General features: G+C 47.8%; 1 protein-coding gene across 1 annotated transcript in view; it reads right to left on the bottom strand.

The window, feature by feature from the left end:
• Positions 1-23,718, bottom strand: part of DHX36 (DEAH-box helicase 36) — a 275,760-nt gene that overhangs the window by 81,222 nt on the left and 170,820 nt on the right. Inside the window, exons 20-22 of the mRNA XM_069213319.1 lie at positions 11,499-11,582; positions 11,307-11,406; positions 11,124-11,214 (exon numbers count right to left, since the gene is read on the bottom strand). Coding sequence (XP_069069420.1) covers positions 11,124-11,214; positions 11,307-11,406; positions 11,499-11,582 — 275 coding nt within the window. The remainder of the gene's footprint in view (positions 1-11,123; positions 11,215-11,306; positions 11,407-11,498; positions 11,583-23,718) is intronic.

Here is a 23,718-nt window from a genome sequence, read left to right as displayed (position 1 = left end):
GCCAAAAATGAGGTGCATGGCTTCATAGAACTGGCAGAGTTGGGCAGGGGTAGCTCCAGCTCCCAGAAAACTCAGGGAAGCGTGGCGCCGACTCAGAAGTAGGCTCTGAGGGCGGAGGCCTAGAGTGACGAAGCTCCTTGTCCCTCGCTGTGTCATCAGATGTGTGGGGTGAAGTCTAAGAACGTTTGCTCTTCTTTCACTTCTTATGCTTACCGGAGCATCCCGAAGATTTTCAATGTGATGATGAAGAGTATGGTGGCTGCAAGAGGTCTTGGGACCTTCGTCTCAACCAAGACCGGGAGCGACGCAAAGGCAATCGTGGGGCTGGAAGAAGCATTAGGGACCGCTCCCTCAAAGCCTTTGGGTTCATGACCCGGCACTTGGAGGACAACTTCAGGTCGTAGTGGCGCTCCAAGCACCAGAGACACAAGCTGCAGATCGTCACGGACATCATCCAATGTCAGGAGTCACAGGGCTTAAACCCGGCCTTTTGTAACTACATCGATGCAGTAGAAAGTAAAAAAAATCTTCGGCAAAAGTCACAGGGGTGGTAGCTCTTCTTCAGATCTGCACACAGGCTGGCACCTATTTACGACCTGTGACATCATAGCCGGTGACCACGACGCGAACGACAGACGCGGAGTCGAGTGATACCACCTAACAGCGTGCAGGGGTTCTACTTGACGAAAAATCTCTGGATCCAAACTGACACCTGCAGTAAATTCTAAGGTAAGGATCTGCAACTAGAAGTCTCTATCAGATTAATAGTGATAGATTTTTAATTATATTACAGGAAATAGCACAAAATAGCAAGGGCCTAAAAAAGGGGGGGTGTCAAACCATATACTAAATACATAGAATGCGAGAATGGGTCCCCCACCAGAGGATATGGACTAGTTAATCCAAGGTTGGGGACAAAGTGGAACCCCAAGAGTTAAGTATATAGAAGACCCCACAGTGACCACGAGAGCAGAGGTAAGTTACCTGGTCATCCCATAGGCTAACATTGGGACTCGCAAATGGAATATTGCAAGAACAGGACCAGACCTGTGGAACCCAACGGTGGATTCTGAATGAAGAGGACCTGCAAAAGAAGGAGCCAGTGTCCAGTTCACGCAGGAGTGTCCAGGTGGGGCAGGAGACAATGCCCACCCTTCTGTGGGTGAAGATCCAGGTCGAGGGTGGTGTATGAAGTCCAGCTGTTGAGTCAAGGAGCTGCAGAGGAGTTCCTGAAGTCCCCTAGGAGCTGTCCTTCAACGGTCACCGAATTGCAGATGGGTCAGTGGCCAGGAGGACCACCAAGCACAAGCAAGTATAACTGGAACTGCTGGAGATTTGCAGAGCTGAAGAGGACCAGCAAGGCCCTGGGGACTCAACCCCTAGAGGGGAGTCTGGGCTGACCCTCAGAAGACACGAGAGCCACAGAAGCAGTTGGAGCCTCCAAGAGCAACCCACTTGCAGCAGGCACAGTAAGTCTCAGTGAGGCACGGACAGCACAGCTGAAGAGGAGTCCCACATCGCTGGAGCAGCAGAAAGGAGACTGTCCTTGCAGAGCTAGAGTGTTGGGGGCTCAGGCTACTTGTAGCAGAAAATCCCTTGGAGCAAGAGTCAACAAGCCTTGGTTTCTGCAACAGTCGCGGTGCACAGGGGTTCTGTCTTGGAGGAAAAGGAAGAACTCACCATCTCCCAAATTGGACAGTGGGCAGAGAGTACCCAGAGGACCCCTCAGACCACCACCTGTGTTGGAGAATCTTTGCAGGTCCAGAGGACAGCAGATCCCCACAGCTGGACATTGTTGCTTTAGGTGCCTGCAGATGCAGGAGAGTGACTCCTTCACTACAAGGGAGATTACTTCTTGCTTCTTTGGTGCAGCTGAAGTCTTGCTGACTCCAGAAGATGCACAGCCGTGGAAATGTTGCAAGTTGCTGACAGGAGCCATGGAAACAATGTCGAAAGGAGAGGTCGTCTCAGGGTTGCAGTTCCTGTGAAGTCCAGCAGCAGTTCTGGTGGGTCAAAAGAGGTCATTGCATAGAGTACTGGTGGAGTCTTGCAAGTGACTCTGGGGACCCACCCACAGGGAGTCCCTAAATAGCCCAAAAAGGGGCTTGGTCACTTTGTAAGGTGACCACCAATTAGAGGGGGTTACTGACATCACCTACCTAACCAGGCCAGTCCGATGTTCCCATGGGCCTCTGCCCATCTTGTTTTCAAGATGGCAGAATCAAGTGGCCACCTGGAGGAGTTCTGGGCACCACTCCTGCGGTGATGATGGACAAGGGAGTGGTCACTCCCCTTTCCTGTATGCAGTTTTGCCCCAGAGAAGGAACCAGGGGTCCCTGGACTGGTTCAAACTGGATTATGAAAGGAGAGCACCAAATGGACCCTTCAAAGCAAACCCAGCCTTGTAACACCTATTTCCAAAGGAGAGCAGGCTGCACCCCTCTCCCACAGGAAATCCTTTGTTCTGCCTTTCCCTGCTTGAGCTGGTCAAGCAGCAGGAGGGCAGAACCCTGTCTGAGGGGCTGTAGCAGCCCGGGGTGCTCACAGACCCTTAAAGACTGGTAGGAGCAATACTGGTGGGGTCCTCTACGGAGCCCCCAGAGTGCATGAAATCATGCCACCAATACTGACATCAGTACTGGGGTATGATTCATACATGTTTGATACCAAACATGCCTAGGTTTGGAGTTACCATTATTTAGCAGGACAACAGATGGTGACTTGTGGCCAGTACATAGTTAACATGGCTTCCGGCACTTATGAAGTCCAGGGATTTGGAACTGGAGTTTGTTGGGGCACTTCTGCTCCTGCAGGTGTGCCCAAACACGGGTACCTGCACCCTGCCCTTTGGGCTGCAAGGGTCTACTATAGGGGAGACTTACAGTGACCTGGTGTAGTGACCAGCAGTGAAAGGGTACATTCACCTTTTCACTCTGGCTGCAAACGGCAGGCCTGCAGACACAGTTTGCGTGGGCTCCCATGGGTGGCATAATACATGCTGCAGCCCATGAGGGACCCCTACTATACCAATGCCCTGGGTACCTAAGTACTATATACCAGGGACTTACAGGGGTAAACCTGTATGCCAATTGTGGTGTGTAAAATGTACCAACACAACCACATTCAGAGGAGAAAGCACAATCACTGAGGTCCTGATTAGCAGGATTCCCAGTGAAAACAGTCTAAGCATACTGTCAACAGACATAAAGTGGGATAAATAAATAAACCAAAGATGATTTATAGTGAGGAGTCAACATGGCAACTTGGAGTAAATGTCTTGAGTGATATGGCAATAGCTGATTACACCCTACTATACAAAGGGACTAGTAGTCACTGGGAAGCACACGCGCTTAAAAAGTTTTATTTTTGAGGAACTACTTTATGTATATGCATGACGGCAAAATGCGGCCATTCAAAGTGAGAGCATTCAATGGTTGGAGTGGACCAGTCTGGTAACCTATGCTTTGTGCTGTGATGAGAAGGAGCATAACTTGAGTAACATTTAAACACAAACACATACATATATTTAAAACTGTTGGTGTTAGCAGTAGGGGGAAGATCAATCCCCCTTGTAATTTTTAACACAAATTTTGAACAACCGCTGCACAGCAGTCTCCCAGTAATTTACACAGTTTTTATTCTCGTTCAGCAAACACCAACGCGTTTCAACTCAACAGTCTTGGTCATTGTCAGTGAGCAAGACTGTTGAGCTGAAATGCGTTGGTCTTAGCTGTACGAGAATAAAAACTGTATAAATTATTGGGAGAATGCTGTGCGGCAGTTCTTCAAAATTAGTGAAAAAAATAACTAAATACACATATATAAATATATATACATATTCACTGAAAAAAACTAAATGGTACAGGGACGTTATAGTTAGTAAATAGAATAAAAATGTTTTTAAAAAATACAGAAATTCACTTGAAAAACCAAAGGCTACATGGATGTTATAGTTAGGCTCACATTTTAAACATACAAAACCACAGAAATTCAACTGTTATAGTTATCACAAGTAACTATAACTTGTGCGCCAAGATAACTATAACTTGTACCCCCGCCATGCACAGTTTTTTTGTTCACAATTTTACTGCAAATATTACATTGATATTATCAATTATGTTATCAATGATTGTAGGAAGTTGGCTCTGTATGTGCTATTTCAAAGTAAGGAATAGCATGCACAGAGTCCAAGGGTTCCCCTTAGAGGTAAGATAGTGGCAAAAAGAGATAATACTAATGCTATATTTTGTGGTAGAGTGGTCGAGCAGTAGGCTTATCAAAGGAGTAGTGTTAAGCATTTGTTGTACATACACACAGGCAATAAATGAGGAACACACACTCAGAGACAAATCCAGCCAATAGGTTTTGTTATAGAAAAATATCTTTTCTTAGTTTATTTTAGGAACCACTGGTTCAAATTCTACATGTAATATCTCATTTGAAAGGTATTGCAGGTAAGTACTTTAGGAACTTTGAATCATTACATTAGCATGTATACTTTTTACATAAAACACAATAAGCTGTTTTAAAAGTGGACACAGTGCAATTTTCACAGTTCCTGGGGGAGGTAAAGTATTGTTATTTTTAACAGGTAAGTAAGTCACTTACAGGTAGGTCTCAGTTTTTGGTCCAAGGTAGCCCACCGTTGGGGGTTCAGAGCAACCCCAAAGTCACCACACCAGCAGCTCAGGGCGGGTCAGGTGCAGAGGTCAAAGAGGTGCCCAAAACACATAGGCTTCAATGGAGAGAAGGGGGTGCCCCGGTTCCAGTCTGCCAGCAGGTAAGTACCAGTGTCTTCGGAGGGCAGACCAGGGGGGTTTTGTAGGGCACCGGGGGGGACACAAGTCAGCACAAAAAGTACACCCTCAGCAGCGCGGGGGCAGCCGGGTGCAGTGTGCAAACACGCGTCGGGTTTTCAATGGTTTTCAATGAGAGACCAAGGGGTCTCTTCAGCGGTGCAGGCAGGCAAGGGGGGGCTCCTCGGGGTAGCCACCACCTGGGCAAGGGAGAGGGCCTCCTGGGGGTCACTCCTGCACAGAAGTTCTGTTCCTTCAGGTGCTGGGGGCTGCGGGTGCAGGGTCTTTTCCAGCCGTCGGGACTTTAGGTTCAGGCAGTCGCGGTCAGGAGGAGCCTCGGGATTCCCTCTGCAGGCGTTGCTGTGGGGGCTCAGGGGGGACAACTTTGGTTACTCACGGTCTCAGAGTCGCCGGAGGGTCCTCCCTGAGGTGTTGGTTCTCCACCAGTCGAGTCGGGGTCGCCGGGTGCAGTGTTGCAAGTCTCACGCTTCTTGCGGGGATTTGCAGGGGTCTTTAAATCTGCTCCTCTGTAACAAAGTTGCAGTTCTTTTGGAGCAGTGCCGCTGTCCTCAGGAGTTTCTTGTCTTTCTTGAAGCAGGGCAGTCCTCAGAGGAGAGGTCGCTGATCCCTTGGAAAGCGTCGCTGGAGCAGGTTTCTTTGGAAGGCAGGAGACAGGCCGGTAAGTCTGGGGCCAAAGCAGTTGGTGTCTTCTGTTCTTCCTCTGCAGGGGTTTTTCAGCTCAGCAGTCCTCTTCTTCTTGTAGTTTCAGGAATCTAAAGTTTTAGGTTCAGGGAAGCCCTTAAATACTAAATTTAAGGGCGTGTTTAGGTCTGGGGGGTTAGTAGCCAATGGCTACTAGCCCTGAGGGTGGGTACACCCTCTTTGTGCCTCCTCCCAAGGGGAGGGGGTCACATCCCTAATCCTATTGGGGAATCCTCCATCTGCAAGATGGAGGATTTCTAAAAGTTAGAGTCACTTCAGCTCAGGACACCTTAGGGGTTGTCCTGACTGGCCAGTGACTCCTCCTTGTTATTCTCATTATTTTCTCCGGCCTTGCCGCCAAAAGTGGGGGCCGTGGCCGGAGGGGGCGGGCAACTCCACTAGCTGGAGTGTCCTGCAGTGCTGGCACAAAGGGGTGAGCCTTTGAGGCTCACCGCCGGGTGTGACAGCTCCTGCCTGGGGGAGGTGTTAGCATCTCCACCCAGTGCAGGCTTTGTTACTGGCCTCAGAGTGACAAAGGCACTCTCCCCATGAGGCCAGCAACATGTCTCGGTTGTGGCAGGCTGCTGGAACCAGTCAGCCTACACAGATAGTCGGTTAAGGTTTCAGGGGGCACCTCTAAGGTGCCCTCTGGGGTGTATTTTACAATAAAATGTACACTGGCATCAGTGTGCATTTATTGTGCTGAGAAGTTTGATACCAAACTTCCCAGTTTTCAGTGTAGCCATTATGGTGCTGTGGAGTTTGTGTAAAACAGACTCCCAGACCATATACTCTTATGGCTACCCTGCACTTACAATGTCGAAGGTATTGCTTAGACACTGTAGGGGCACAGTGCTCATGCACTGGTGCCCTCACCTATGGTATAGTGCACCCTGCCTTAGGGCTGTAAGGCCTACTAGAGGGGTGACTTATCTATACCTGCATAGGCAGTGAGAGGCTGGCATGGCACCCTGAGGGGAGTGCCATGTCGACTTACTCGTTTTGTTCTCACCAGCACACACAAGCTGGCAAGCAGTGTGTCTGTGCTGAGTGAGGGGTCTCCAGGGTGGCATAAGACATGCTGCAGCCCTTAGAGACCTTCCTTGGCATCAGGGCCCTTGGTACCAGGGGCACCACTTACAAGGGACTTATCTGGATGCCAGGGTGTGCCAATTGTGGATACAAAAGTACAGGTTAGGGAAAGAACACTGGTGCTGGGGCCTGATTAGCAGGCCTCAGCACACTTTCAATTCAAAACATAGCATCAGCAAAGGCAAAATGTCAGGGGGTAACCATGCCAAGGAGGCATTTCCTTACAATGATGCCATGAGTGTTGTAATTTGTGGGATAATTAGGAGTGCATGGTGAGGGCGCGAGTCACGTTTACTCTAGGACACGAGTTATAGTTACTTGAGATAACTAACAGTTGAATTTCTATGGTTTTGTACGTTTAAAATGTGAGCATAACTATAAAGTCTGTGAAACTTTGTTTTTGTAAGTGAATTTCTATGTTTCTTTAAATTCTGTTTCCTAACTCTAACGTCCCTGTAACCTTTGTTTTTTTCTGTGAATTTATTTGTTTTTTAAAAATTTCATATACTAATTTTCATTACTATCCGTTAATCCAACCACCACGACACACATCCTTTAGACATGCATGGCGGCAGATGGCCGCAGGGCGTGGCCTGTGGCGAGGCCCTGAGGCCAACCCCCTATGAGCACCCAACCTTGCACAGTGCACGGCCCTCGCCCGTGCGTGGCAGGGGTTGCCCTCAAGGCCTGGTCTGCAACCAGACCCTGTAGCCAACTCCCCCTAACCATCCTATCCTACGCTACGCTGTGCACGGCCCTTTGGCTGTGCGTGATGGGAGTTGGCCGCAGACTGTCTCTCGGGGAGTGAGAGGGTGTATCTAGGGGTGAGAGCGGCTGTGAGAGTCTGTGTCTGGTTGTGAGAATGCGTGCATAAGTGTCTGAGAGGGTGTGTCAGTGTAGGTCTGTGAGTGGATGCATGAGGGTTTCAGTAGGTCTGTGAGTGGGCATGTGTGAGTGAGTGGGTCTGAGTGGATGCATGAAGGCTTCAGTGGGTCTGTGAGTGGGGATGTGAAAATCTGAGTGGGTCTGTGAGTGGGTGCGTAAGGGTCTGAGTGGGTGTGTGAGTGGGAAAAACATTGAGAGAGAGTGAGAGAGATATAGAGAGTTTTTAGGCTTTGATGGACGAAATGCTTAGAATGAGATATTTCTGGACAAATTGAAAAGGAAAATGTATTTGTCGATTAAAAAGAGTGAGATCATCTTTGACAGTCAAAACCACGCATGTGATTAGAAAGAAATGTGAATGTTCCATCACTAGGAAGGTTTAACAGTCAAAACCCTAACAAATAAACAAACGTACTGCCAAGCGATACTAGGATTTGAACCTTCAGCATCCTGAGTGACAACACAAGACCGTGAGCATTCGGCCAGAAGTGACTCTGTTCTGCTCAGCATCCAAACTAACTATAACATTCATACATCTTGCTAGCCTTACTCTTTGAAGTCATCGTACGGAGAGACCATTGCAATGACAATCTCTCTCTCTATTCTATCCCACTATTGGATGGAAGAGAGGGAGAGAGTGAAAGCACGGGGGTGAAGTCTTAAGGCCCCTGCCGTCTGAGCTGGCTCTTCACATCCTGCTCCCACAAGCAAGGAGTTACTTTAAATAGCAGCTCCCTGCTTCTGGGAGCAATGTTTTCATCTCTTTCCCCGCACGTATATTTATATGGGAACAGCTGAAAACTCCTCTTTCTGACAGGGGGAGCTGCTTGACAGCTCTTGCAGTCAGAAAGCAGGCTTTGTTTGGTTTTGCCCACCAAGTAAAAGCAAACACCTATGTCCCAGGGGTCGGCACCCCAGGACATAGCAGGAGCTGCCCCTGGGGGTAGAGGTCCACAGGGCCATCATTGGCTCCATGAGGGGGGCCGTATAGCCACCCTCCAACAAGCATTGCCCTTGGTGGAGGTCCCTGGGCTCAGAGGTCCGCAATGCCACCGCCCCCCCTCCCCCACGCATTCTAATTGCAAAACCTCCCCGGACGCAGGCAGGCCATGCGCCCCTCATGTTATGTGAACAAACCCCCGGGGAGATAGCGGTACCTGAGGCTGTGGGGGGGAGGGGTTGCGCCCCCACCTGCATGACTTTACAATAAAGCCCCAGGGAGGTGACAGTCTCTGTGGCTGCAGGGAGGCCACTTAGACTCCCCCGCAGCATTTTAATGTTTAGCCCCGGGGAAGTGATGGTCGCGCGGGCGCCCCCGGTATGTACCATGAACAAAGCCACGGGGAGGTGGCGATCCCCGGGACAAATATAAGCCCTGAAAAGGGAGTCCTGTGCACTTCCCCTCATATATTCAATGCCTCAGAGTCTTATTGAAAGACAAGAGCGGGAGACTGCGCTTTAAAAAACAAACAAAAAAATAATTATTATTACAGTGAATTAGCGACTATGTCGCGAACTTGCAGTAAAAAATAAAAATAATTTTTTTTTTTTTTTTCTTGCTATGGTGGGGTCTCTCTGGGACCCAAGCACCCGAGCTAAGGGGTCAGGGTGTCTGTAATCTGCACCCCTTTTACTTTTTTTGCATTTAATTTGGGACTCAGCTGAAGCCAAGTCTCAAGATGGCTGCCAACACTTCCTGGTTGACGTGTTGGCAGCCAATCGGAGCTCTGTATTTCCTTGTGCAAGCTCATTATTCAGGAAGATATTGGGATGTATCTGTGTCCCTAGATATACAAATTTATATTCCGTTTAATATCACCAAAACTACTGAATGGATTTACACCAAATAAGTGAAAGAGTAATTTGTGTACCGGAAGCTAGCTTTTTGCCAAATTTGGTGTAATTCTGTCCAGCGGTTCAAGCTGTGGTCATGTCTAAAGGTCCTTTGGGAATTTACATGGGAAACACAACTTTTTTGACCCACCCCATTTCTCTCTGCCCCCACTTGATGTATCACCCAGATTCTTTCTATACACACAAGAATCACCAGGGGACTTTTTGGCAAGACAGCAAAAGAGTTTAAGTGATATTTAGTTGTGACCTAAACTAAGGATTAAAGCATTACCCTGTCAAATTCAGGCTGATTGAACTGACACTTATAGAAAGAGTGAACCGAAGACCACATGGTAGCATTACCTGAGCTGGCAAAGTTCCTAGCAGGGTGGAAGCAGAAGCTGTAACTTCTCCAGTGGGTGCACCCTAAAATCAGCAGGAAGAGATGTTTCCACACAGAATCATTTACTTTGTCACATCCTTCCCTTTTTCAGCTCCTTGAAACCAGTCAAACATATGAATAAAATGAGTAAGTGCCCTAAGCAGGCCTATTGCCTTTCCCTCAACTTTAAAAGAAGGAAAGAGGCAGAAAGAACACTGAAAGATAAGTTACTTGAGAAACATGAACTTCAGATGTCACCTTAATAAGAAAAGAAGGAGTTGCTCTTAAAACTACTTTATGCTTAAAAAAAGGTAGCAACAAAAAAAGAAGCAAAAACAGCATGGAGCTCACCAATGTGTCTCACTAAAGTAACGTACTTAATTGGCTTCATTTAGGGAAAGAAACATTAGAAGAATGCTGAGATTCGAATGAAGGTTCCATGAGAAGAGACAAACTAAATTCATGCTGAATAAGTGAAAAACAAATGGCTTATGAGGAAAGGCTGTTTTTGAAGCTGCACTCAAATACCTATACTCAGCCAAATATCATTCAACTTTGCTAATAGAGGCCTTTTCTTAGCGAGATATCCTGCAAGAGGATCCAGAAAACTACCACTGCACTATTGAGAAAACACTGACAATTTGCTAGTCAGGGGTGCTAGTTTGAAAAGCAATTGATTTCTTCTTCGTGTTGCATTCATATATCTTAATACATGCAGAACAGTGAGAGCTGGAGCGACAGAGAATGGTCTTTGGTGGTACCGATCTTAAAGGACACACAAGCAATTTAGTCTTACAAACGTGGACTTTTCAGTGATTATGTTTTATCATTGGGTGTTCGGTATTAGATGAAACATATTCAGCATATTAAATATGACTGTCCACAAACCGTGATCCTTGATTGTAAAGCTTTAAAAAAAAAAAAAAAAACTCTCATTATTTACTTTGTCAACTTTCAAGAACGTGGTCACAGCTGGAATAAATGAGGTTGTAAATAGCCTTTAAGAGTTAACTTGAGCTCTTGTTAGAATTCACTGTATATACAGCACTGGGCAATACTAACGTAATATAACATCTGATTACTATTTAAATTAGGTATACTGAAAAGCCTTACAACTGCTAATAAGAATATTTAACTCTCCAAAATTAATTACCAGTAATATTGATGGGAAGAGAATGAGCAAACTGTACATAAGGGCATTTACTTTGTTCTTTAACCTCATCACATATTTGAACATGCATAAAAAGCAACGTTGGTCTGGGCATGATGGCATGTAGGAGAAGCCAAAAGTACAGTTTTTCTGATAATCTCCAAACAGTTGAAGAAAACACGTTAGAGTCACACAATCTACTTTCGCATTATATTTACTGATTTGACAAACTTACATCTGGAATTGCAAGAACAAAAAGCTACAGCTCAAAACTTCACCTTACATTTGTCTTTTTTTGCTGAAGCTTGGTCGGATCTTTGCAACTTTAGGGTACAAACCAGCACAAATTACTGCCTTAATTAATTTTTCATTATCTAAAAACAAAAAAATAAAAAAACACATTAAACATCAGATATGTAAAAAGGAAAAATGTATGTCAAGAAAAAAATGTTTCCTTTTAATTTACCCGAGTTGACGTTGTTTTTAGGATCTTTGGGGTTTTTACTGCTCACAAAACCTGCAGCAACAAGATGCTCTGCAAATTGGCCTTTCATGTTATGAAGCATCTAAGGGACAATGTAAAATGTGGAGTATTAAATATGTATGTAATCCAGACATTTATTTACTTAAATGTTTCCACAACACTTATTGCATTTACCTGAAGAGTGTTTGGAGACAGAAAATACTCCCAGCAGTATTCTTTCTCTGCTCTGCTGCTATGTTCCTTTGCATCCTCCCACCCCTGAAGAAGAAGAAGGATACAATGATTTGTGTCATACCTAGACAAATGCTTCCTCAGTAAAAATAAAAAGCAGTTCATATTTTACACTAGATTTTAATTACGTACTAAGTGAATGAGTATATCTTTGCATAGTCAGTGGTCATCCTGAAACCCTGGCTTGAGTAAGGCTCACCGAGACATACTTTGGACACTCTTGTGTTAAGAATGGATTACACACTCAAATGACAAGAGTGCCTCATTGTATAAAGACATGGCAACTCCATAGTGATGCACAGAAGAACAAGTTAATTACCTGCGGTAACACCTTATCTGGTAGATCCCACTTTGTGCAAACCCTAATGCTGGAACAACTTCACCTTCTTCACAAAAAGGTCTTAACGATGTTACTCAATGGAAACAGAACGTTATTGCCTCCTCACCATCTGATAAACACTTTTAGGTAAAGATTCCTTATCTTAGAATATCCCAAGGCGACAGACTGGATCTGGAAAAGTTTTGAGCTGTACCCATGCAACATTCTGCTCCATTTAGGTGTTGTTCAGACCAGAAATTAAGTGCGCAATACTTATATAGCTGCCTCCTCAGCGTGCTGACATCACTTACTTTTGTGACTTTCTATGCCAGGAACACAGAGCCATAATGAGAACTGACAACTGGTGTGGAAACGACTAAGGCCCTGAAAAGGGTGTCGCTTACACCTTAAACAGTTCGTGGAGCGGGGACGATGGGAGTTTCAGTGAGAAATATGTGGCTAGATGGAGTATGTACGACATAAGGCATTACCGAAGTTTAGTAACTTGCTCATCTGATAGAGGCTTCTAGCTGCAGATTCCTTACCTTAGATTAGATACCCAAGCAATACCTTCCTGGAGGTGGGTGTGCAAACTCAATTCTACCAAATAGTCCTCCAGGACCAAACTGGCAAAAAGGCTGTCACGTCAGACCTGACTGTCCAGAAAGTAATGTTTTCTGAAGTTGTGCAGTGATGCCCACTTTACCACCTGACAGATGTCCAAGAGAAGAATGACGTGTGCTAACGCAGTAGTCACAGCTTTGGCTCTGGCAGAGTGAGTCAGTAAGCCCCCACTGGCGTGTTTCTTGGCCAATGAGTAGCAGATTTCAATGCACGTGACTTTGCATCACACAATGGTCCACTTCTGCAGTCTTCCCTTTTTTGTCTCCAATATATTCCATGAAGAGTTAATCATCTACCTGGAACTCTGCTGTGCGATCAAGGCAGAACCACAAAGCTCTTTTAGGGTCTAGATGGTGGAGTATATACGCCTCTTTGGAGGAATGAGGTAGAACAAATAAGGTAGGCAAGATAATGCTGCCTACATGGAAAGGAGTGACAACCTTTCTAGGAAAGGAGACGTGTCCTGAGGACAAGATTGTGAGAGTAGAAGGTGGTAAAGGGAGGGTGCATGGAGAGGGCCTGCAATTCATTGACCCTTCTGGCCAATGTAATGACCACCAATAAGGCAGATTTAATGGTCAGCAGCCGAAGAGGACAACTGTGCAAACGTTCAAATGGCGCACACATCAGGAAAGTGAGAACAAGGTTGTGGTCATACTGAGGCATTATAAATGGCGTGAGGGGAAAAGTGCTGCAGACCTTTAAAAAACCTGCCTACAATAGGGGATTTGGAAAGAGTATGTTGGTCCGGCAGCTGCAGAAATGCAGAGATTGCAGAAAGTTGCCCTTTGACAGTACCAATAGTAGAACTCTGCTGGGTCAAGGACAGGGCAAACAAAACAACCTTGGGATAAAGGTGCAGAATGGGGTTCAGAATTGTGGGAAGCAAACCATGACACAAAAATCCCAATGGTGGGCATATACTGACTTAGTGGAGAGATGCCTGGTTGCAGAATAACATCACAGACTAAGGGCAGAGGTCGCAATCCATCAACTCTTGCTGCTTAATCTCTGTGCATGCAGGTGGAGGCTGCACAGGTTTGGGTGCAGAACCCTACCCTGTTTATGTGACAGAAGATCGTCTCGAAGAGAAAGCCTGATCAGAGGAACAATGCTCTTGCTCAACAGCTTGGGATACCAGACTCTCTGTGCCCAATCTACCTCCACAAGAATAACTGGAGCCCGGTCGTTCCTGATCTTCTTGAGAACTCTGGGTAGGAGTAGTATTAGAGGAAATGTGTATAGGAGTATGGAGCTCCACTTCAGATGACAATAGTTTCCAAGTGACAGCTGGTTTGAAAACTTCAGCATGCAAAACAGCTTACTGTGCATTCTCAGTGGAGCGAACAGATCTAACCAAGGTTGTCCCCACTCTTGAAAGAGACATTGCATCACCTCTGTATGGAGACATTCCTCATCCGCTCAGCATCCATGGTTGAGTTTGTCTGCTCTGGTGTTCAGAGAGCCCACCACGTATTGAATCACCAGGGATATGCCCTGGTGTTCCAACCATGTCCATAGGTGCAAGGCCTCTTGAAAAAGGGTTCACAACCTCACCCCGGCCTTTGTCTGCAATACCACATGGTGGGGATGTAAATTTGGTGAACACGTACACTAGCCTTCCCATGACTGAAGGTAAAAAGGCTTTCAATGCCAACTGGATCGCACAAAGCTCCAACAGACTGATGTGGGGCCCAGATTCTGCAAGAGTCCTTGGATCACCATTTCTCCCAGATGGCTGTCCCAAAATAGGAGAGACACTGTCACTACAGTCATCTCTGGTTGGGGAAGAGAGAGGTCTGTCACTGACCCAATCACAAATCTTTAGCCACCACTGTAGATCTTTTGTAGTTCCCTCCGAGATCTGGACTATATCAGAGGGATTCCTTTAATGCTGTGCCAAATGGAACTTCAGGTTGCACTGCACAGCCCGCATATGCCAACGCGCATGTGTTACAAGCAGGAGGCCATGAGGTCCAACAACGTCAGAGTCATTCTAACCAAAATACAGGATAGAGACTGAAACATCAGAATCGTTTCCTGAATATCCTGGACTCGCCACTTGTCTGATAAGCGTGAAGCTGCATAGTATCCAGAAGAACTCCGATGAAAGGATGAGAGTGAGTCAGGTGTGACTTTGGCACGCTGATAGTGAACCCCAGCGAATGCAGGAGGTTCGCTGTGGTCAGCAGGTGGGAGACGAATGCTTGTGGTGAGCCCGCCTTCAACAGCCAATCATTGAGGAAGGGAAAGACTAGATCCCTGACCTCTGCAGATGTTCTCCAACCACCCCCATCACACTGCTGAACAACGGAGGGGAACTGATAGTCAAAGAGGAGCACAGCAAACAAAGTGCTCTTGGGCCACTGTGAACCACAGGTAATGTCTGTGTGAAGGTAGAATGGAGGCATCAAATATGAGTCCAAAGCTACCACCAAGCTTTCTGGGTCCTGGGCAGATGAGACCCATCATGAGCATCCTGAATTTCTCTTTTTTCAGGAAGAAGTTGATAAGGCACAGGTATTGGGCATTGGAAAGCAAGTGGAATGGCAACCACAACCTACTTCTGATAGTGGCAACCTCTCTGTAGCTCCCTTGGCCAAGAGCCAAAACTTTCTGACAAAAAGAAGGACAGGTGGTCCTCTGACAGCCTGTAGTAAATGGGAAGCATGGATGGAGGTGTGGTCACAAAGAGGATTGAGTAGCCACTTTGGATGAACTGCGAAATCCAAACAGTGATGGCGTATCTTGCCCCCAAGTGGATGCTCATGATGGCTGGAGGGCAAAATAAAGGGGTTTGAGGTTGCCAGAGGGGAAGGAAGAGGGTGTTGTGGGGGAGGTTTGGTGAAACAGGCCCAACTTCTGCTATCTGTCTCACACAGTCTGTGGGAACTGCGTCCTCTGGCACAAAAAGTTTAGGAATGTTGTTAGCTGTGGTGTCTGCAAGTACAGAAGCTTTTGAAAGCCCCTTCCATGGCCAAGAAAGGGTTGAAGGCAGACTGGAGTTGGCGAGGGGCCATGGAAAAGCCGAAGAACCTGGCCATAGCCCTGCTGTCCTTAAAATGCTCTAGCGCGGACTCTGCCATCTCTCCAAACATATGGGAGCCATCAAAGAGCATGTCCATGAGCAAGCCCTGGACCTCACCTGAGAAGCCAGTGGTTCTCAACCTAGTGCACTGCATAAGGCCCACGGATGACAAAATTGCTCAGCCCAGTAAGTCTGTCGTGTCCAGCCCAAATCTTATGGTGAGGTTGGCTGCAACTCTCCCATAAGCAATTGCTTGAGAGAGTATGGCTCGGGCCAGCTCCAAGAACAGAGGCAGCACTTGCGCAACCGAATTCCAGATCATATGGGATTATCGGCCCAAGAAGCACATGGCGTTCATCAACCAGAGTGCCAGGACGGCAGAAGAGAAAAGCCACTTCCCAAAGGTATTCAGTATTTTGGATTCCCTATCTAGAAAAGTGATAAAGGATGCACCGAGGTTGATTTTTTGACGTGGAAGCCTCAATCACCAAGCTTTCTAAGGTGGGGTGCTTGGTGAGGAAACTGGGGTCCCCCGTGGCAGGGGCAATGGTGGTGAGCAATTGTCCTATCCACAGAAGCCTCTGTGCTGGGTTTGGAGTCAGACATCTGTATTCCTTCAATAAATGGGAGTAATTGTACGGTGGGGGCAACACCCAGCTTAAGTAACTCCATCACAACATTTGCCTCGACTGCCACTGAGCGTAGAGTAAGGTCCAAGACATCAGCCAACCCTCTGCACCACTACTGCAAATGAGGCACTCTCCTCCATAGCGACGGTAAGGGGAGAGACAATGGCCAATGTCTCAGAGGTGTCCAGTCCACTGACATCCACCAGATCCTCATACCAGGTGTCCGAAGGATCTTCTAATGGCTGGTATCATTAAGGCCCTGCATACTCCTCCCAATCAACATCTAATCTAGGCCTGTTGTAGGAATAAGGCACTGGCACTGACAAGGGGAGTCCGCCCCCAGTCAGCACTGGCATTGGACAACACCCATACAGCTTTGTGTTGGGTCCGGAATGATGATAGGGTGGCGTCACTACTGGGCATCTGTGGCACTAGAGCATGCGCTGGGGAAGGTCGAGGTTGCTCGACTAGCCCTGCTCCGAATTGGTCAGTGGATTCTTGGGGCCCGACTAACGCAGAGAACAAGCTTGCAGGCATAAGTTGAGTAACAGCCTTACGGGACCCTGAGGGAGGCATGGAGATAGCCCAGATGCAGGCTTCATCACAAAGCTAAGCCTCAAGTCCAGATGGCTCCATGACTTGTCTGCAGACTTGGATTGCAAAGTTGGCGACCTGAAGAAGAAAACCCATGCACCAACGCTCTGAGGCAGAAAAATCGATGGAGCACCTGTCCTGCAGCTGGAGAATAGAAGCAGCACCTGTTTTATGGCTACAGAACCGACAGAGCGCCTGTTTCATAACGCCTCCATCAACACAGTGAGTCTGGATTTTCCACACATTGTCCCCAGGGCATCAATTTCTCATCGACCCCCGCATCGCAGTAAGGAACCAAGACTGTGTTTCCATAAATCAAGGAATCAATGCATTGCCTTTCCTGTCATGAAGGGAGCATAGCATCACATCCCCTGTGTAAGGAAATGCCTCCTTGGCATGGTTACCCCCTAACTTTTTGCCTTTGCTGATGAAGTTATGATTTGAAAGTGTGCTGAGGCCTGCTAACCAGGCGCCAGCACCAGTGTTCTTTCCCTAACCTGTACTTTTGTTTCCACAATTGGCACACCCTGGCATCCAGGTAAGTCCCTTGTAACTGGTACCCCTGGTACCAAGGGCCCTGATGCCAGGGAAGGTCTCTAAGGGCTGCAGCATATCTTATGCCACCCTGGGGACCCCTCAATCAGCACAGACACACTGCTTGCCAGCTTGTGTGTGCTAGTGGGGATAAAAAGACTAAGTCGACATGGCACTCCCCTCAGGGTGCCATGCCAACCTCACACTGCTTACAGGTATAGATAAGTCACCCCTCTAGCAGGCCTTACAGCCCTAAGGCAGGGTGCACTATACCATAGGTGAAGGAATAAGTGCATGAGCACTATGCCCCTACAGTGTCTAAGCAAAACCCTAGACATTGTAAGTGCAGGGTAGCCATAAGAGTATATGGTCTGGGAGTCTGTCATGCACAAACTCCACAGCACCATAATGGCTACACTGAAAACTGTGAAGTTTGGTATCAACTTCTCAGCACAATAAATGCACACTGATGCCAGTGTACATTTTATTGTAACATACACCCCAGAGGGCACCTTAGAGGAGCCCCCTGAAACCTTAACCGACTACCCATGTAGGCTGACTGGTTTTAGCAGCCTGCCACACACCAGACATGTTGCTGGCCACATGGGGAGAGTGCCTTTGTCACTCTGTCACTCTGTGGCTAGTAACAAAGCCTGTACTGGGTGGAGATGCTTCTCACCTCCCCCTGCAGGAACTGTAACACCTGGCGGTGAGCCTCAAAGGCTCACCCCCTTTGTTACAGCACCCCAGGGCACTCCAGCTAGTGGAGTTGCCCACCCCCTCCGGCCACAGCCCCATTTGTGGCGGCAAGGCCGGAGGAGATAATGAGAAAAACAAGGAGGAGTCACTGGCCAGTCAGGACAGCCCCTAAGGTGTCCTGAGCTGGATTCCCCTAGTAGGGATAGGAATGTGCCCCCCTCCCCTCGGGGAGGAGGCACAAAGAGGGTGTAGCCACCCTCAGGGCTAGTAGCCTTTGGCTACTAACCCCCCAGACCTAAACACTCCCCTAAATCGAGAATTTAGGGGCTCCCAGAACACAGCAAGATAGATTCCTGCAACCTAAGACGAAGAAGGACTGCTGAGCTGAAAAACCTGCAGAGAAGACTGAGACACCAACTGCTTTGGCCCCAGCTCTACCGGCCTGTCTCCCCACTTCAAAAGAACTGCTCCAGCGACGCGTTCCACAGGGTCCAGCGACCTCTGAAGCCTCAGAGGACTACCCTGCATCTAAAAGGACCAAGAACTCTCGAGGACAGCGGCTCTGCTCCAAGAAAGAAGCATCTTTGCAACAAAGAAGCAACTTTGAAAGAACACACGTTTCCCGCCGGAAGCGTCAGACTTTTCACTCTGCACCCGACGCCCCCGGCTCAACTTGTGGAGAACCAACGCTACAGGGAGGACTCCCCGGCGACTGCGAGCCCATGAGTAGCCAGAGTTGACCCCCCTGAACCCCCACAGCGACGCCTGCAGAGGGAATCCAGAGGCTCCCCCTGACCGCGACTGCCTGCTTCAAAGACAGGACGCCTGGTAAGGGCACTGCATCCGCAGCCCCCAGGACCTGAAGGATCCGACCTCCAGTTCAGGAGCGACCCCCAGGTGGCCCTCTCCCTTGCCCAGGTGGTGGCTACCCAGAGGAGCCACCCCCCCCGCCTGCCTGCATTGCTGAAGAGACCACTTTGTCTCCCATTGGATTACATTGCAAACCCGATGCCTGTTTGCACACTGCACCCGACCGCCCCGTGCCGCTGAGGGTGTACTTTTTGTGCTGACTTGTGTCCCCCCCCGGTGCCCTACAAAACCCCCCTGGTCTGCCCTCCGAAGACGCGGGTACTTACCTGGTGACAGACTGGAACCGGGGCACCCCCTTTTCCATTGAAGCCTATGCGTTTTGGGCACCACTTTGACCTCTGCACCTGACCGGCCCTGAGCTGCTGGTGTGGTAACTTTGGGGTTGCCCTGAACCCCCAACGTTGGGCTACCTTGGACCCAACTTTGAACCCTGTAGGTGGTTTACTTACCTGCAAAACTAACAAACACCTACCTCCCCCAGGAACTGTTGAAAATTGCACTGTGTCCAGTTTTAAAATAGCTTATTGCCATTTGTGTAAAACTGTATATGCTATTTTGCAGTTCCTTAAGTTCCTAGGTGAAATACCTTTCATTTGAAGTATTGATTGTAAATCTTGAACCTGTGGTTCTTAAAATAAACTAAGAAAATATATTTTTCTATATAAAAACCTATTGGCCTGGAATTGTCTTTGAGTGTGTGTTCCTCATTTATTGCCTGTGTGTGTACAACAAATGCTTAACACTACCCTCTGATAAGCCTTCTGCTCGCCCACACTACCACAAAATACAGCATTAGAATTATCTCTTTTTGCCACTATCGTACCTCTAAGGGGAATCCTTGGACTCTGTGCATGCTATTTCTTACTTTGAAATAGTACATACAGAGCCAACTTCCTACACCGTCCCATATCCCTCCTCAATGGAGATGTCAAAACTCTGGCGAGGATCCTAGCGGCTCGTCTTAAGAGGGTAAATCGTTTCGGCCTCGGGACTAGCTTTATCAATAGGGTGCGTTTGTTGGATGACTCCCCAACGCGGTGGGTTCCTCTTCAATACCTTTTTTGTACGTAGGGGGACCCGTTAGGGCTGTCCCCTATCACCATTACTATTTCTATTGGCTGTCGAACCCCTCGCAGCTATGCTATATGGCTCCAGTCTCATCTCTGGAATATCTATCCCTGGTGGCTGTTCCACCATTTATTTATATGCCGATGATATCCTGCTCACCCTCAACGATCTACCCAACTGCCTGCCGGCTCTTTGTGCCATACTATCTGAATTTTAACTTCTCTCAGACTACCGAATCAATTGGGATAAGAGTGAGGCGTTACCACTATCCTCAGTCACGATGAGCATATCCTTTCGGGGTTTCTGGTGAAATGGAAACAGTCTTGTCTCCAATACCTGGGCATCTACATCAATAGAGGATTGGAAAAAATGGTGGCTGACAAATTGGACCCGCTGCTAACCAGTATGAAATTATATTTTGATAAATGGACACACCTGGACCGTTCTATGTGGGGCAGAGCATAGGTGGTACACATGGTGACCCTGCCACGATTTCTGTATGTGCTGGGTATGCTACCTTTACAAATTCCCCTGCCTCTTCTCCGGGAGACAGACCGTCACATTCCAGCCTTTGTTTGGGGGTCGTTATGCCCACGGCTGGCCAGAGCCGTGTTACTTGCCAGGCGCAAATACGGCGGGCTGGGTTTCCCCTCCGGGGAACATTACACGCTGGCGCTACACCTCTCACAGCTAGCCTACCTGATGCCGGGAGTGAGGGACCCACCACTTTGGGAGGCGGTGGAAAGGACTCTCTCACATTCCTCCTCGGGGTTCCATGTGCTCTACTGTTCAGGATCTGCTCCCCCCTGTATCGCCAACCCCATGATCAGAGCCATGCGACACTCATGGTGGCAGGCGCACCGCTTACTTAAAGTGGACCCCCAGATACATGACAGAGCCCCACAGTGGGGCAACAGGGGTTTTCTCACAGGGAAAAAAAACTATCTTTTGTGAGGAGTGGCTCGAAGGGCCTCCTACGGCTTGATCAACTTCTGACCGGGGGCAGACTAAAGTCATTCACAGAACTTAGGGAGGAATTTGATCTTCCGGCACACTACCTGTGGTGTTTTATACAGCTTAAACACTGTCTGGTGAGGTGCTTGGGGAAACGCCCCTGGCGCCTCTCTCAATCCCATATACTTCACTATTTGGAAACCTGGGGATCCCTGCGAGGAGTAATATCCGGACTGCACGTGCTGCTGAATCGTCACCTCTTTTCCCTCCCACTCCTGATTTCCCTTAAGGATAAACGGCAGGCACGCCTCCAGACTGAATATGACCTGGAGGACTGGGAAGAATTGATTGCGGCCAGGGACCGCGAAGCTAGGGAGGCTCACTTAAAATTCAGTCTTTTCAAGACGTCACACGAGTGGTAATGGACCCCCCCATACCTTACGCTCAGCAGGGCTATTACCCCACGCCTCATGTTGGAGATGCCCCCACACCCGATGTGATATGCCATATATCCTGCATGACTGCACAGTTATACAACCTTTCTGGTGGACAGTGGGGTGTACCCTTCGGGAAGTGTTACCTCTACCGCCTTCTCTCACTCCCTCTCTCTCTCTTACTGATGCATGTCACCAGTGATCTAGGCAACCTCTCCCGACCGCAGCAATGCTTATTAAACACAGCGCTGGCTATTGCCAAAGTGTGTATCCTCAGGCACTGGGCCGCAGAAACTGTCCCCCCCCCTCACGGGGAATGGATCACTGCCATGTATCAGGCTAGTTCCCATGAGCGGCTCATGTATGGCCTTCAGGATAAGATGGATGTGTTCCTTCAAACTTGGACTCCCTTTCTCTCCGCGCCGGAGGGTTGAAAGCTATCTGAAGATGTCCTGATTCGAAATACCAGGCGAAGGCGTACCTGTCTGGGACCCACATAACCAAACACCAGCACGCTAACCTACCTTACCGTTTAGCCCTAGTTGCACACTGGCAAGCACCTCCGTTTGGGCATGTCTGTGTTCTACCCTGGGTAGGTTGTACCTCCCTAACCCCTGCCCCTCTTCCCCCTCACCTCTTCTGTCCCTTCTGCCACTTCCCCTCTCAGTAGCTTAGCTACATCTCCTTGACCATTCCCTTCCGACTCCGTCTCCCCCCTCCTCCTTCCCTTCACACTCTCGCTTCCCTCGGTCACTGTCACTCCAGCCAACTTTCCGCTTACCCTTCCACGCTCTCTCCTATCTTCACTCTCCTTCTTCCTACTACTCTTACCTTCCTTTCCACCATGAATAATATCCTGTTATTGCACCCATCTTTTTCTCTGCAGCCCTCGCCTTTCAAAGACCCGGGCTACCCTCCGCTGCATCCCTTTCTCACACCTGGTAGCAGATACGCCTAGTACCACTAGTTTAGCACTTACCTTCCTTCCCTCTGCTACTCGGTGTCTCTTGTGTTTGCACTACGTCCTGCTTCATGCTAATGCTCACTTCTGCCATCTCTGCCCCCCCCTCGGTGCCTTTCGCTTCCGTGGTCCCGCGGAATTGCCCCAATCTCCCTGAATGTTTGCTCACCTGAAACATCCTCATGTTCCTTTCTTCGCTTATAACCCCAGTGGAGGATACTGGGGTCTGGGAGATCTGGAACAGAGACAATGAGCGGGATTATGCCCAGTATACTGGGTCCTTTACATATACTACCGCTGGGGCACGGGCAGGGATGCGGGCAAGATTCCGCACAATGACCGGTACACCTGTTCTATATTAATAGTTGCACTGTACTCTTGAACTGTGGCAATTGTTGTTTAGTCCTGTTGGACACTGATACATCTCAGATTACCTTTTTCTTTATTGTATGTTTGACGTTCGCTGCACAAATATGTTGGATTTCACTGTGCATTTTGTGCCTGTATCACACGGGCCGGATTTTTGTTTTTGTACAGTGTCTTTGATTTTGAATAAAGAATTACAACACAAAAAAAATAATGTTAGAACCAGTAGCTGCTTTTCTGTTGTCGAATTTGTTGGTCTCATTCTCTTTTCTAGGGCTGATGCATAAGTGATATTTGTTGAGGATACTGTGGAACATGAATCAGTGAGCAAACTGCTGGCAAGAAGAGTCTAAGCTGGCCCGTAAAATCCCAATATTAGTGAAAGTTGGAACGGAGCTATGAATCCATCAGCATTTTTTAAGTAACTGTATGAAGGAGTGTTTAAAATTCGAATTATATACTGAGTGACTACGAGGTATTGGTGGGCGTTGTGATGAGATGGCTTTTTATGGGGAGGCCCAAGTAGGCTAACCTTGTAATGCAGATGTATCTTCTTTTGGAGTGGAGATTAGTTTAAAATTTTTAAAAAAATTGGTTAGCTCCGATTCCTGGACAGTAGAAAACAAGAATGCTGGATTGGGACATACAAATGAGTTACAGTTGGTGACCTCTTGTTACATAAAGACAGGCTTAAAATTGTAGAGTCAGTTGACCCCAGTCTAAAACCATATCTTGCGAGGAACAAGACCATTCTTAGCTAAAATACCTTATCAACTTCCAACCTGATTGCACACCTATGGGTGAACAAACAAATGGAAGACATCTGGGAGACTAGGACTGAATTCAGAAGTTCTAATTTGCTCCCATGTGCCATACCCTCTAAAATAAAGAGACAAAAGTAATATTTTCCTCGGTTATTTCTCCACGTTTTGAGAATGCCTTGTCTGGATCATTCACCTCAGGTGGAGCCGGACATTTGAGGATCTCATAACGTACAGAAATTCAGATTTCCTTAAAGAGAGAGAGACCGTTACCCACTAAGAGTTATTTAAAGACAGCATACATTAACAGAAAGTAGGAAAA

Source organism: Pleurodeles waltl, chromosome 11 (genome assembly GCF_031143425.1).
Source record: "Pleurodeles waltl isolate 20211129_DDA chromosome 11, aPleWal1.hap1.20221129, whole genome shotgun sequence".
In the NCBI taxonomy this organism is placed as follows: Eukaryota; Metazoa; Chordata; class Amphibia; order Caudata; family Salamandridae; genus Pleurodeles; species Pleurodeles waltl.
The sequence above is the reverse complement of the archived record's forward strand: the minus strand, read 5'-3'. Positions and strand labels throughout refer to the sequence as shown.